Source organism: Gymnodraco acuticeps, unplaced genomic scaffold (genome assembly GCF_902827175.1).
Source record: "Gymnodraco acuticeps unplaced genomic scaffold, fGymAcu1.1, whole genome shotgun sequence".
In the NCBI taxonomy this organism is placed as follows: Eukaryota; Metazoa; Chordata; class Actinopteri; order Perciformes; family Bathydraconidae; genus Gymnodraco; species Gymnodraco acuticeps.
Genome location: NW_022991992.1, coordinates 386,028 through 398,570, shown reverse-complemented (window position 1 = coordinate 398,570; position 12,543 = coordinate 386,028). Strand labels below are relative to the sequence as shown.

Here is a 12,543-nt window from a genome sequence, read left to right as displayed (position 1 = left end):
AGTGTATTAGATGTTTGACTGGGAAGTGTTTAAATAGCTAAATGTCTCATTCTAGTCTGGCAGCTGCTCCAGTGTTGCAGGGTTGCAGATGACGATGGGTTCCTTGCCTCTGGCTCCATTTCCTTCTGCTTCCCTGTGCAGCGCCTGGGCGACGGCCCTGGACCGAGACACCACCTTGGTCCAGTCGTGGGCGATGTACTGGTGGTACGGATCTTGAGAGCTCTCAAGCTTCTTGGAGCGAATGTAGCTTAGCATGATGCCGAATGTGAAGAAGCTGAACATGCCAACTACCAGCAGGATATACAGCATGCCCTGAGACTGTGAGTTGGCCCTGGCTCCGGCCCCTTGGTGCACAGCCTGCTGGGTAGTGTAGTTCTGAGGCAGCTGTGGAGACAGCATGCCTGTGCTGTTGAGGCAGTGCTGCAGGAATGAGAGCAGGAGCGACTGCAGCTCTGTGGTGTTGATGTGTGACATGGCCGACCTCTGCTGGGCGCTTAGCTAACTGCAACTGGAAGAGAGAGGAGACTGTAAGAAAAAGATTCATCTCACAGTAATACCACTATCTCTGCAGGAATTACACTTTGGTTTACTATTGTATCATTTAGCTTTAATAATACCTGAATTGTTCCTTCTAACATGTTACAACCACTCAGAGGCAAATTAGGACTTTATTCCTGAGTTGCAGATTGCTGATTTCATGAGTTGCCAAAAGACATTTCAAATCAAATCTGCAGGAATGTAGGCACATTAAAGTATTACAAAAAAAGATTGAGTAGCTAAATGGGAGGCATAATAAGCAAGACATTGATCTAAGTGTCACAAAGTAACATGTACCTCAGAGTGATTTGAAAATAAATCCCAGTTATCCAGAATGTATACATTTGTATTAAGCAACGCATTTGTATGTCTTCATGTTAAAGTAACACGTTGGAATTGTATCCTGTGATGAGTACCGCAAAAAAACTGAAATGAAAGCGCTGAATAATCAAAATGTAAGGGTTAGATTTGGTGCGGTGAGATTAAAAGGGAACTGATACAAAAAGGCTCACCCTCAAATAAGTGTTTTTTCATTATTCCTGCTACATGCAGTAAAAAGGAAAGCCTACCTTTCAAGGAAATGGAATTAGTTTCCGTTGTCATCAGCAAACATCGATCTTTTCAACTCGTGTTCAATCTCCAGCAGGATTAGAAGCAGCTCTTAAACTACACGTTGAATAGAAGCAACATTTACGCCTGTCTTGGTCATAATGGGCCCTCCTTCATGCTCATGCTTGTCTGGGAAGAGATATGCTGCATGTTCAACTTGTCAACACTTTTAATGAAATGAGGAGGTCACAGGCCAAGGTCAAAAGCTCAGTATAGCGAGGCAGTGGTGTAGCTTGACTTAAACAACTCTTCTACTGGTGAAACTAAAATTAACCAATGTATAGACGAGCATACTAATTGAGTAAGGATATTGTCTTGTTTACTTGGTAAGATGTCATGATAGTCATTCTAAAAATATGTCATGTGGGTTTAATGTCTTTATGTTCAATGTGAAAAAGAATTGTGTGACACCAGAAATCAAGAAAACAACTATATTAAGTATTGCAAAGAGATACAGTTTTCATCATCACTTCAGGCTAAAATACAGTGTTTAAACCCATTGTGTGAACAGTGTATGTGGATGGATGCATTGTCTTAATTATTTATCTAATCTCTAATGTCGCATTTTGCAGGAGGAGGAGGAGGTTCCAGGCTTCAGCAGGAGAACAAAGCTGCTTTCAGAGCGGAGGACAGTCTGCAGCTCAGACTAGATCGTGTTTCACACTATCACCTCCAAACGTCCTTTAACTCAGTCTTGTGTGTGTGTGTGTGTGTGTGTGTGTGTGTGTGTGTGTGTGTGTGTGTGGTGTGTGTGTGTGTGTGTGTGTGTGTGTGTGTGTGTGTGTGTGTGTGTGTGTGTGTGTGTGTGTGTGTGTGTGTGTGTGTGTGTGTGTGTGTGTGTGTGTGTGTGTGTGTGTGTGTGTGTGTGTTCTGAAACCTATTAAACTGGATTTAAGATAGGCCTGTTTATCGCTACATATTTTTTTAATATTCTGTAGTGGGATTGGCAAGCAGTGCAAAGTCAAGAGATCCATGTTGTATCTTCTCCAAAACATTTTCAGACAAGGTTACCCAGGATTCTTACGAAAAATATAACAGGCAAAATCCAGAGAACGTATGAAATTCTTCAGTAGTGGAAAATTGTAAGGTTATTATGTTACATTTCTTTGCCAAGACAGAAAAAGACAGAAAGCAAAACCATTTATAAAAACATGTATTTTATTCAAGTTAAATTACAAACTTTATCGTGCAGAAAACCACCGTCGGATATGTTTAGTCCGACATCCTGACATCCTGCTTAACAATGAAAGATATCAATGTTATCATTCACTCTCACGTTAAAATCTCAAAATATAAAGTGTTCCAATTTAGGCCTATCTATCATAAGATCATATTAATGTCTTGAGCTGCATTAAGAGCAGCTTTTGGTACACAAATCAGCCCGTTGCACCACCAGTCAACTTGAAGCTATATATTTTATCGACACACATTTCTGTTTTCACTATTGATCCTGTAGAACTGAGCGCTAAGGCATGCAGATAAATAAGTGTCAGTGCTTTTAAGTGTTAAGAAATACTGAATTAATAAGTCAGTAGTTTGTCAATGGTCGTTTAGATAACTGATAAACTTGTTATGACCTAGAGGAGCAGCATTACCAAGGCTTCTTGCATTTCTACATCTCATTGTTTTAAGTTGAATACTTCTGTGTTATCAGGACTTTATCAAACGCAGTATGCAAAAAGTAAAAACGTCATTTTAGGGAATTATCTCTGGGAATTTCAAAAATGTTTATGATTAAAGTACATCATTGACTATTCAAAGATTCATAAAAAAATTGTTTTCCTAAATTGAAGGCCATTTGTTTTCAAAGACCTTGAAAAAAGACTTTTTTTTCACAATTCTACAAACGTTCATCTGATTCTGGTTACAGTTAATAATAGATTCAGCATAAACAACCGGGCTTCTGTAACTTCTTATACAGTAATTGTGCCATTTGTGGTACAGTTAGAAGCTTCAATCTCGCAGAGAAGATCTTTTTTACCTGATGGATACAAAATAAAAACAGTTAAGCAGAAACACATGCGTATGATATGTGTAATATGATCACATTTTCCTAAATAAGACGTTGTGCAAGCCAGTAATTGTGTATAATTGTTTAGGATAAATCCAACTCACTGGTAATGTCACTCTAGCTGCACCCCATCACAGTTGTCTTTTGCAAGCCTAGAAATTAAAAAGAAAAGATGTGATAAAAAGATTGATCTGAACCTCATTGTGTACAAAATGAAGACAATCAGAAAAATGGACACCATTTGGTCAAACACTTATACTGTTTTCAAATGTATGACCCAGTTTAATGTTGAATACAATCAATCAATTTGGTAATGCATCCCCTAAAAGACTAATGACTTACACTGCCTGAGCTTTAAGAGCTTTGTGGGTCTCCCGAGCTTCGTACTCTTCTGAAATCTTCTTGTAGCAGTAGATCAGAACCCCAATGAGCCACAGCTGCAGAACCACGATCAGCACGTACATCATGATCTCTGCGATCACCGATGTCAGCTCCCGATTGGCTGGGGAAGAAAATCAACATGTAGCAAAATAGAGGAAGCGTGTCTGCAGGTTTTAGTCTTTTGTGCAGAGCCTTGTAAAAAATGGAAGTTAGAAATATAGATTAAATGTAAAACGTTTCTGTTTAAGTCATAACCTACAATCATGAACCTAGAAATGCTTTAAAACAGGGGGACGTCAACTGTGGCTCTGAAAAGTGAAAACAAATTAAGCCGATGCAAGAGTGCCTTAGAATTGATTATTTTTAGGTTTTAAAATGAGGGAAAGTATTGTTATCCAAATTTTAGGTCTCTCAATAACTGGGTTGAGTGGAACACCACTCTTACAATGTTTTTGGCAATCTTATCAAAAAGTGTATTGTTCTCCTATAGAGCCAAAGTTCTGTCCCCTGTGTTGAACTACGTTTTGGATTGTGTTTACTTGATTGGCAGGTCATACTTAAGTCACTGTTTCTTGTTTCAATCCCACCCACGCTCCACTTTATCATCCACACTTTGGATACCAACACATTTTTCTCCCCAAATCCAAGTGTCAGACAACCTTTTAGAAACCTAACATTGACCTGACACAGTATGCCGGTGTTTTCCAACATTGCCGGATCTTGACCCCTTACTAAAAAATATTCCTTTCAGTTTCCTCAAAGAATATATTTGCATTTGAACTTCTAACTGTTCAAGGCCCAAACTCTAAAATGATCAAATATTTTAAACATACATTAGTCACAGCGGGCATTTTCCTACATAATTATTAGGCTACTTGCATATCTTTCTGAATATTTGTACATAGTTGTATTAGATATTGTACTAAAGTGAAGGACCTGAGCCTTCACATGTACACCCCACCTACCTACAGCCACCACAGTGAGCTCCACCTCCTTCTCCACAGTGACGTTCTCATTGTGCTGCCGCAGGAAGAGGGTGCGGTGGATTGTGCAGCGGAACGTCCCCATTTCATTAAAGGTGACGTTATGGATGTAAATGGCTCCTATTTGAATGTCGCTGTTTTTTGTCCCATGCCACTCTAAACGGTCGCTGAAACCCTCATCCATGATGTTGGCACTGGGGTGTTCATAGTGGAAAATCTGAGAGGAGGAAACAAATGGGAATGTTTTCAATATTCCTGTAATCCAGGGAAATATTTAAGAGCATGCATACTCTCAGTTAGATGTCTTGCTTTAAGTATACACACTACAATAACTTATCTCTAGGGATATGGCCCACAGGATTATCAAAGACCCCATCACCCCAGCAACACTATGTACCTTCACAACTTCATACCATTCATCTGTTTGCATCTCACATGTTTAACTAGAATTAGTGTTTTATTTCACTGTACGGCATTTACATTACCTCATCTTATTCTATTTTACCTGCATATAGTTAACTTTTCATGCATTGCATATATAGCACCATTCTCTTGCAGCATTTTCTTACTTCTCTGTTTCTTCTTGTTGTTTCTTCTTGCACTTTTTTTTGATGTCTTATATATATTTAAGTTGTATTATTGGTTGACATTGCATACCTAAACTGTAGCTGTGAATACGACAATAAAGCCCTTTGAACTTTTATATACATTTTTCTCCTTAGTAGTTTCAAATGATGGGAAATGTAACACGTCCTTCTAGAAAAGCAGAAATACTAAACATTATATTCATGATAATAATATTGTAAAAGATAACAATAGAAATGTAGAGTAGAACACTAACCAAAATAAAGTTAGTGTCTTCATAAAGTAAAGCTAGTATACAAAAAGGAAATAGGCTTACAAAAATGTACCTTATGGGACGGTATTACAGTTGCCCCTCTCATTCAGAAACCCTAGCCAGCTTTTTTTGTTCCTTTTAAAGGTCACCTATTATGCAAAATCTACTTTTTCATGTTTTTTATACATAAACATGTGTCCCCTCTGCGTTAAGAGATTCTGAAAGTTTCAGGAAAAAAGATTCGCTCTGTTTTTGTCCTGATCCATTTATATAAAAACCTGTCTGAAAATGAGCTGATCAGATTTTGGCCACTTTATGATGTAAAAAAGATTTTTTGGCTTGTGTAACCATTAGCCAATCACCAACCAAGGTAACTCCCACCTCATCACCTGAATCTACTCTTAGAGCACCATTGTGTTCTTTTTAATCAATTATCTCTCAGAGGGGCGTGGGGAGTGGCTCTTTATTTTTCATCTAAAGTAACAGACAGAGAATCAGCACTTTTGAAACAGGGCTGAATCAGAGGGGTTTATGGGATGCTGCAATGATCTGTTTGGTATTTGGAGCCAAACACTTCAGGGACATGTTTTGTATTATATCTGAGGCCTATAATATATTGATGAAAAACAGTATAATAGGGGACCTTTAAAGGCTGTTGTGAACTCACTGGCTTGAAATCCTCCACTCCCAGCGGTTTGAAGTGCCAGTCCACCGTGGCTCGGGCAGACACCTCCTCTCTCTTCTTACAGGAGATGCAGCCCAGCAGGAATCCTTCTCCTGCCACGGCTTCAGTCATGGAGTCCACCTCCGCACAGCCGCCATGGCACTGAGACACTACCGAGGGAGAGGTGGACAAAGAAGGATTTCAAATAACGAAAAGAGAAAAGAGACAAGAATAGGTAAGACAGGAAGAGCATGCAAGGGTATATTATTTATCTTAAATATTATATGAGGAACTTTAATTGTCTTGGTGAGTAATCAAGCACTTGCACTCGTCTATATACATATATCTGTATATTAACTGATGTTGCAATCCAAATATTTTTTAACCTATAATGTAGGTCTGATGGTGTTTTTTGTTTTTGTTTAGCGGTCATATGAGAAAAGGCAAGTTTATGTAGAATGTTTTCAAATCAAAGCAAAGTTCTTAACACAAGACATAAAAAGACACTATATAAAACAAACACAGCAAATGAACTAAAACATTAAGCAGGGGGATTACAATTACAGTCCAGAGAGAGATATTGCAGTTTATTTCAATTTTATAAATTAACTTGGTAAAAGATATCAGCCACAAAAATAAAAAAACATTTTTAACTTTATTGCAAGTTTTCTGTCTCAGAGAAACAGCTTGCTATTTTCTCTGAGTTTCTTAAAACACTGAAAAAAGGTATTAAAGGACATGGTAGAGATTTAACCAATTATAGTTGTTAATAAACTACCATTGATAAAATTGCAAATATAACACTGTGATAGATTATATTACAGTGATTGCAATTTACCCTGAAAAAAGAGAAGCTCCCTTTAACACATGCAACTTTACCCAGCAACATAAATAATGTTGTACTTACCGAAAAGATTGAAGACAACCAAAAGAGACAAGTGGCATATCATATCTGCTAGAGCAACTTATGGCCAGCTGTTTGACAAAATATTGAACTTTCCTTGCGGAGAAATATCTGTGGCGATTGACATGACTGTCATAATGCTTCTTGATCCCCGAATAATTCCATGTTCTTCTTGGCAAACCAATTTAATCCAGAAAGTCCAATAGATTAACAATGTTGTATTTTACAAATGCCAAAAATTAAGGAAAGCCTCACGTCAAAAAAGTTTACAAAAAGAAGTCACTGTGTTCACACTAGTTTGAAGTCTCAACTGCAGTCTCGTATGACTTTAGACAAGCTATATTAAGAGCGTGTGAATCCAGGAGCGTTGGACGTTGTGAGTGTTGAACACCGGCAGGAAACCTGAGATGACGAGACCTATTCCATTACTTCAGCATGGCCGTCTATAAACCAGACTCCAGACAAGTTCTTATGATTTATAGATTGACAAAGAAAGTTCTCTCAAACAGGAAACGTTTCCATTCTGTTAAAGGTTTTTTATTATTAAAAGTTTAATTATTAGTTAAAGAGCTTACAAAAGTCATACATGCTTTAGTTATTTATTTTGCCAACCGTTATAATATCTGTGGGAAGAGATCATCATTCTGGTCTATGTATTGAAGCCTATATTCATTCTTTAATGTATGCAAAATCATCCCTGACATGTTTTGTTAAACAAATTAATTCCGAGAAACACATGCTGAAGTAAACAACCATGTGAGGCTTAAAGGGATAGCTGTACAAACCATTACATGATATGCTGCTTTAGTTTTATCTGTTTTTCTTCCCCTCTCCACAGGTCAGAGGTCATGATCGGCTTCAGGGATTCAGTTCTTTGCTCAAGGACACTTCAGCAGAGAAGCCTTTGCTCCAGTATTGTGAATGTTGGGTTATTCAAAGCACCCCTTATGTTCCCCTCTGTCTATCTCCCTCTATCTGTCTCCATTAGTCAGTGTGTCCTTCGTATTCTCTTCTTAAAACATACTTTTATTGTAAAGCGTATCTAGACTTTATCTGAGATGCCATTGTAATAATATTATAATCTTTCATTTGCATTTTCTTTTTCAGTTTTCTCTCTGCAAAACACTTTGTACCTTTTTTTAAGAGTGCTCTGTAAATAAAGTCTACTATTATTATTATTATGTATTGTATTTTTTTTTGCAGTAATTGAATAAAGGTCAAATGCAAAGCTTCCAAATATGCTACATTTTTATAGAAATTTTGTTTTTAAGACTGCCTGTATTTTTTATTTAATTTAAATCGAGATAATACACCCGAAAAAAAGCTTTTTATTGATACAAAACTCGACCCAAAGCCGTCTGAATTTCTGACATGTCATTCCCAGCAGCCTCCGCGCGCGTGACGTCATTGTGGCCAAACAGTCTCTGGACCAAATATCCCGACTCGGCAGTCTCGTGCGCTGTTCACATGTCAGCGGTGTTTTTCGCTCATGACTGGTGCAGAAAACTCTGAATTATATCCGCGAAATCACGCAAAACATGGGTTATTGTTGTGCTTTCAGATGTACGAACGGTGCGGGATCTGGGAGAATTTTTCATTCATTTCCCCAAGACAAAATCATTCGCCGAAACTGGATTATTTTAGTGAATCGTGTTGGCTGGCAGCCGACTAAATGGAGCAAGTTGTGCTCTGACCACTTCGCGTCTGATGCATACGATGTTGATCCTGCCATCGTCAAGTCTGTTGGTGGAGAAGCATTTAAAGTACATCGGAGGCTGAAACCCGGAGCCGTCCCCTCCATATTTGAGCACAAAAAACAACCGAAAGAACGAAAGAGCCGGGCAATGCAGAAACGCCAAAGAATTGAGGTAAACACATTTTGATTTGATTTCAAAGCGCACGGAGCACAGAGCGGACAGCAGATAACGGAATTGCAGTTGTATTGCTTATAGATTATCAGAACATTTCAAAGGGGACACAGCCCCATTGGATATTAACCTATGGATTAACTACATCATCGTTTTTATCGTTTTAATGCCATTTTAGACCAGACAAAGAGGAAGGTAAGCCTAGCTCATGTTAGTACCTAGCGCCACTTGTTTTGATGTACGTTTTTGTTGATAACCTCGCGAGTTTGTATCTTTCAGTGTTGAGGTGGGCACCGTTAGATTCTGTGTCTTTACGATCATAAACAATGTGTTGGATGTGGAGCTAGGATAAGTAATAAGGGAGCTAGGAGTGATTTTCGGTGCAGTAATAGGTTAGCATTTTTCGCTCGGGGCTAATTCAGAGGCTCACTGTTAGCATTGTGTTTTTAAAAAAAATAAAAATGAAAAAGATCAGTTAAATGAGTTTTTTCCCGTTATATGGATATAAAATATTCATAGTTTATTAAATATTAAGGTTCCTTAGACGTGAAACAGTGAAAAAGTTCAAATGGAACTGATGGTTCCCAAATTACCCAGAGGTCGTCTGGACTTTATTTTTCTAAACCTCTCTAAAAAGGTCAAATTTAACTTGTTTTGCATCAATCTTGATACAGGGTACTTATTATATGTTATAGTTTGGATTCCTAAAGCTTTTAGTCTATAGTCTACTCAGAATCAGACATGATAACGAAACTAAGTTGTACTATCGGCGGAAGCAGCTGTGAGCGATAAGCCAGGTGGAAATATGTTTGGCCACTCTGACGTCACGTGACGCCATCTCGCGGAGACGAGCGGCTGAGAAATAAATCGTCGGACTTGGTGTTGGGGGTTGAACAAAATAAATATTGCGCATTGCCAGACGCATAAATCTCCGATTTTAATACTGCAATATCTTAGATAGTGTTGTAGCTATATGATTTCGATTTTACTGGCAATGATACAAAAATCTTTGCATTTGATCTTTAAACAATATAATGTGATGCATGCTTCCAGCTAAATTACAGTATGTGCCAGGGATTGTTTTCTATCCTAGATATTATATTTGATATATTTTAAAAAATCAGCTTTGAATTTTCTAATTTGTTGTGTGCTGTTTAGATGAACTTGCAACCCAATATGCAATTACCATGCCAGTCAACAACACGCTCGTTATTCAGGATCAATCTGTCGAGTTGGATAGTGATACAAATTGCTAAGCTCATTTAAAATCTTCAAAAAGTGTGTCTGTCTGTTTATCTTGTCTTTCATTCAACTGTGCTTGGGATGTGGAAAGTTAACTCGTTCCAGCCTTGCTTTAAGACTCTCAGATCTCAAGTTGATATTGCCCGAATTCATGGGGAACTCTGGAAAGCTGCAATATCATTCTCCATACCTTTTTGAGTTTAATTTTAAAGCGTGTCTAGTTTAAAATATAGTGCTAGGGATTGTGTACTGAACTTGTGCAAGCTAAATGCTAAATACAATTTGTCCTGGTTTTGGAAAATACCTCATCTGTTCTTATTTTCTGTTAGACTTCATTGCCTTAAAGATTGGACTGTTGTAAATGTTTTCATTACTATAATCAATTAAAAGTAATCTCATTTGAATATTCTGTTTCCTCGTCTGCTTTTTACATTACATTACATTGCATTTAGCTGACGCTTTTATCCAAAGCGAGTTACAATAAGTGTATTTGACCAGGAAGATACAAACTTGAGGAAAACAGAATCATATAAGTACATCAGGTTTCATAGAGCCAAACCATTTCAAGTGCGACTCAACTGGCTTTAGATAAGTCAGTCCTTTATTGGTATATAAGTGCTTTGTTAGTAATTATATCGCTCGAAGTGGAGTCGAAAGAGATGAGTTTTCAGTCTGCGCCGGAAGATGTGTAAGCTTTCTGCTGTCCTGATGTCAATGGGGAGCTCATTCCACCATCTTGGAGCCAGGATAGCTTTTGCTCTTTCTTTAGCCGCTGCCTATTTTACACTGAACAAAAATATAAATGCAACACTTTTGTTTTTGCTCCCATTTTTCATGAGATGAACTCAAAGATCGAAAATATTTTCTATATACACAAAATAACCATTTCTCTCAAATATTGTTCACAAATCTGAAAAGATCTGTGATAGTGAGCACTTCTCCTTTGCCGAGATAATCCATCCCACCTCACAGGTGTGGCATATCAAGATGCTGATTAGACAGCATGATTATTGCACAGGTGTACCTTAGGCTGGCCACAATAAAAGGCCACTCTGAAACGTGCAGTTTTGCTTTATTGGGGGGGGTCTGGGGGGGTCCGAAAACCAATCAGTATCTGGTATGACCACCATTTGCCTCACGAGGTGCAACACATCTCCTTCACATAGAGTTGATCAGGTTGTTGATTGTGGCCTGTGGAATGTTGGTCCACTCCTCTTCAATGGCTGTGCGAAGTTGCTGGATATTGGCAGGAACTGGAACACGCTGTCGTATACGCCGATCCAGAGCATCCCAAACATGCTCAATGGGTGACATGTCCGGTGAGTACAGTGGGGCAAAAAAGTATTTAGTCAGCCACCAATTGTGCAAGTTCTCCCACTTAAAAAGATGAGAGGCCTGCAATTTTCATCCTAGGTACACCTCAACTATGACAGACAGAATGAGGGGAAAGAATCCAGGAAATCACATTGTAGGATTTTTAATGAATTCCGCGGTAAAATAAGTATTTGGTCACCTACAAACAAACAAGATTTCTGGCTCTCACAGACCTGTAACTTCTTCTTTAAGAGCCTCCTCTGTCCTCCACTTGTTAACTGTATTAATGGCACCTCTTTGAACTCGTTATCAGTATAAAAGACAACTGTCCACAACCTCAAACAGTCACACTCCAAACTCCACTATGGCCAAGACCAAAGAGCTGTCAAAGGACACCAGAAACAAAATTGTAGACCTGCACCAGGCTGGGAAGACTGAATCTGCAATAGGTAAGCAGCTTGGTGTGAAGAAATCAACTGTGGGAGCAATTATTAGAAGATGGAAGCCATACAAGACCACTGATAATCTCCCTCGATCTGGGGCTCCACGCAAGATCTCACCCCGTGGGGTCAAAATGATCACAAGAACGGTGAGCAAAAATCCCAGAACCACACGGGGGGACCTAGTCAATGACCTGCAGAGAGCTGGGACCAAAGTAACAAAGGCTACCATCAGTAACACACTACGCCGCCAGGGACTCTAATCCTGCAGTGCCAGACGTGTCCCCCTGCTTAAGCCAGTACATGTCCAGGCCCGTCTGAAGTTTGCTAGAGAGCATTTAGATGATCCAGAAGAGGATTGGGAGAATGTCATATGGTCAGATGAAACCAAAATAGAACTTTTTGGTAAAAACTCAACTAGACGTGTTTGGAGGAGAAATAATACTGAGTTGCATCCAAAGAACACCATACCTACTGTGAAACATGGGGGTGGAAACATCATGCTTTGGGGCTGTTTTTCTGCAAAGGGACCAGGACGACTAATCCGTGTAAAGGAAAGAATGAATGGGGCCATGTATCGTAAGATTTTGAGTGACAACCTCCTTCCATCAGCAAGGGCATTGAAGATGAAACGTGGCTGAGTCTTTCAGCATGACAATGATCCCGAACACACCGCCCGGGCAACGAAGGAGTGGCTTCGTAAGAAGCATTTCAAGGTCCTGGAGTGGCCTAGCCAGTCTCCAGATCTCAAC

The 12,543-nt window shown here is 38.9% G+C and overlaps 2 protein-coding genes across 2 annotated transcripts; both read right to left on the bottom strand.

Moving 5' to 3' along the window:
- Window positions 1-27: 27 nt before the first annotated feature.
- On the bottom strand, window positions 28-483 carry LOC117536348 (potassium voltage-gated channel subfamily E member 1-like). The gene has a single exon (XM_034201161.1). It carries the CDS (start codon window positions 472-474, stop codon window positions 52-54), a length of 423 nt encoding a protein of 140 aa, XP_034057052.1. The 5' UTR covers window positions 475-483; the 3' UTR covers window positions 28-51.
- Window positions 484-2,283: 1,800 nt separating this feature from the next.
- si:ch211-225p5.8 (uncharacterized protein LOC555567 homolog) lies at window positions 2,284-7,241 on the bottom strand. Its single transcript, XM_034201149.1, has 6 exons — window positions 6,931-7,241; window positions 6,027-6,193; window positions 4,504-4,738; window positions 3,500-3,659; window positions 3,262-3,309; window positions 2,284-3,127 (listed from the first exon to the last, which is right to left on the bottom strand). The coding sequence occupies exons 1-5, from the start codon at window positions 6,971-6,973 to the stop codon at window positions 3,270-3,272; spliced, it is 645 nt and encodes a 214-aa protein (XP_034057040.1). The 5' UTR covers window positions 6,974-7,241; the 3' UTR covers window positions 2,284-3,127; window positions 3,262-3,269.
- Window positions 7,242-12,543: the final 5,302 nt, after the last annotated feature.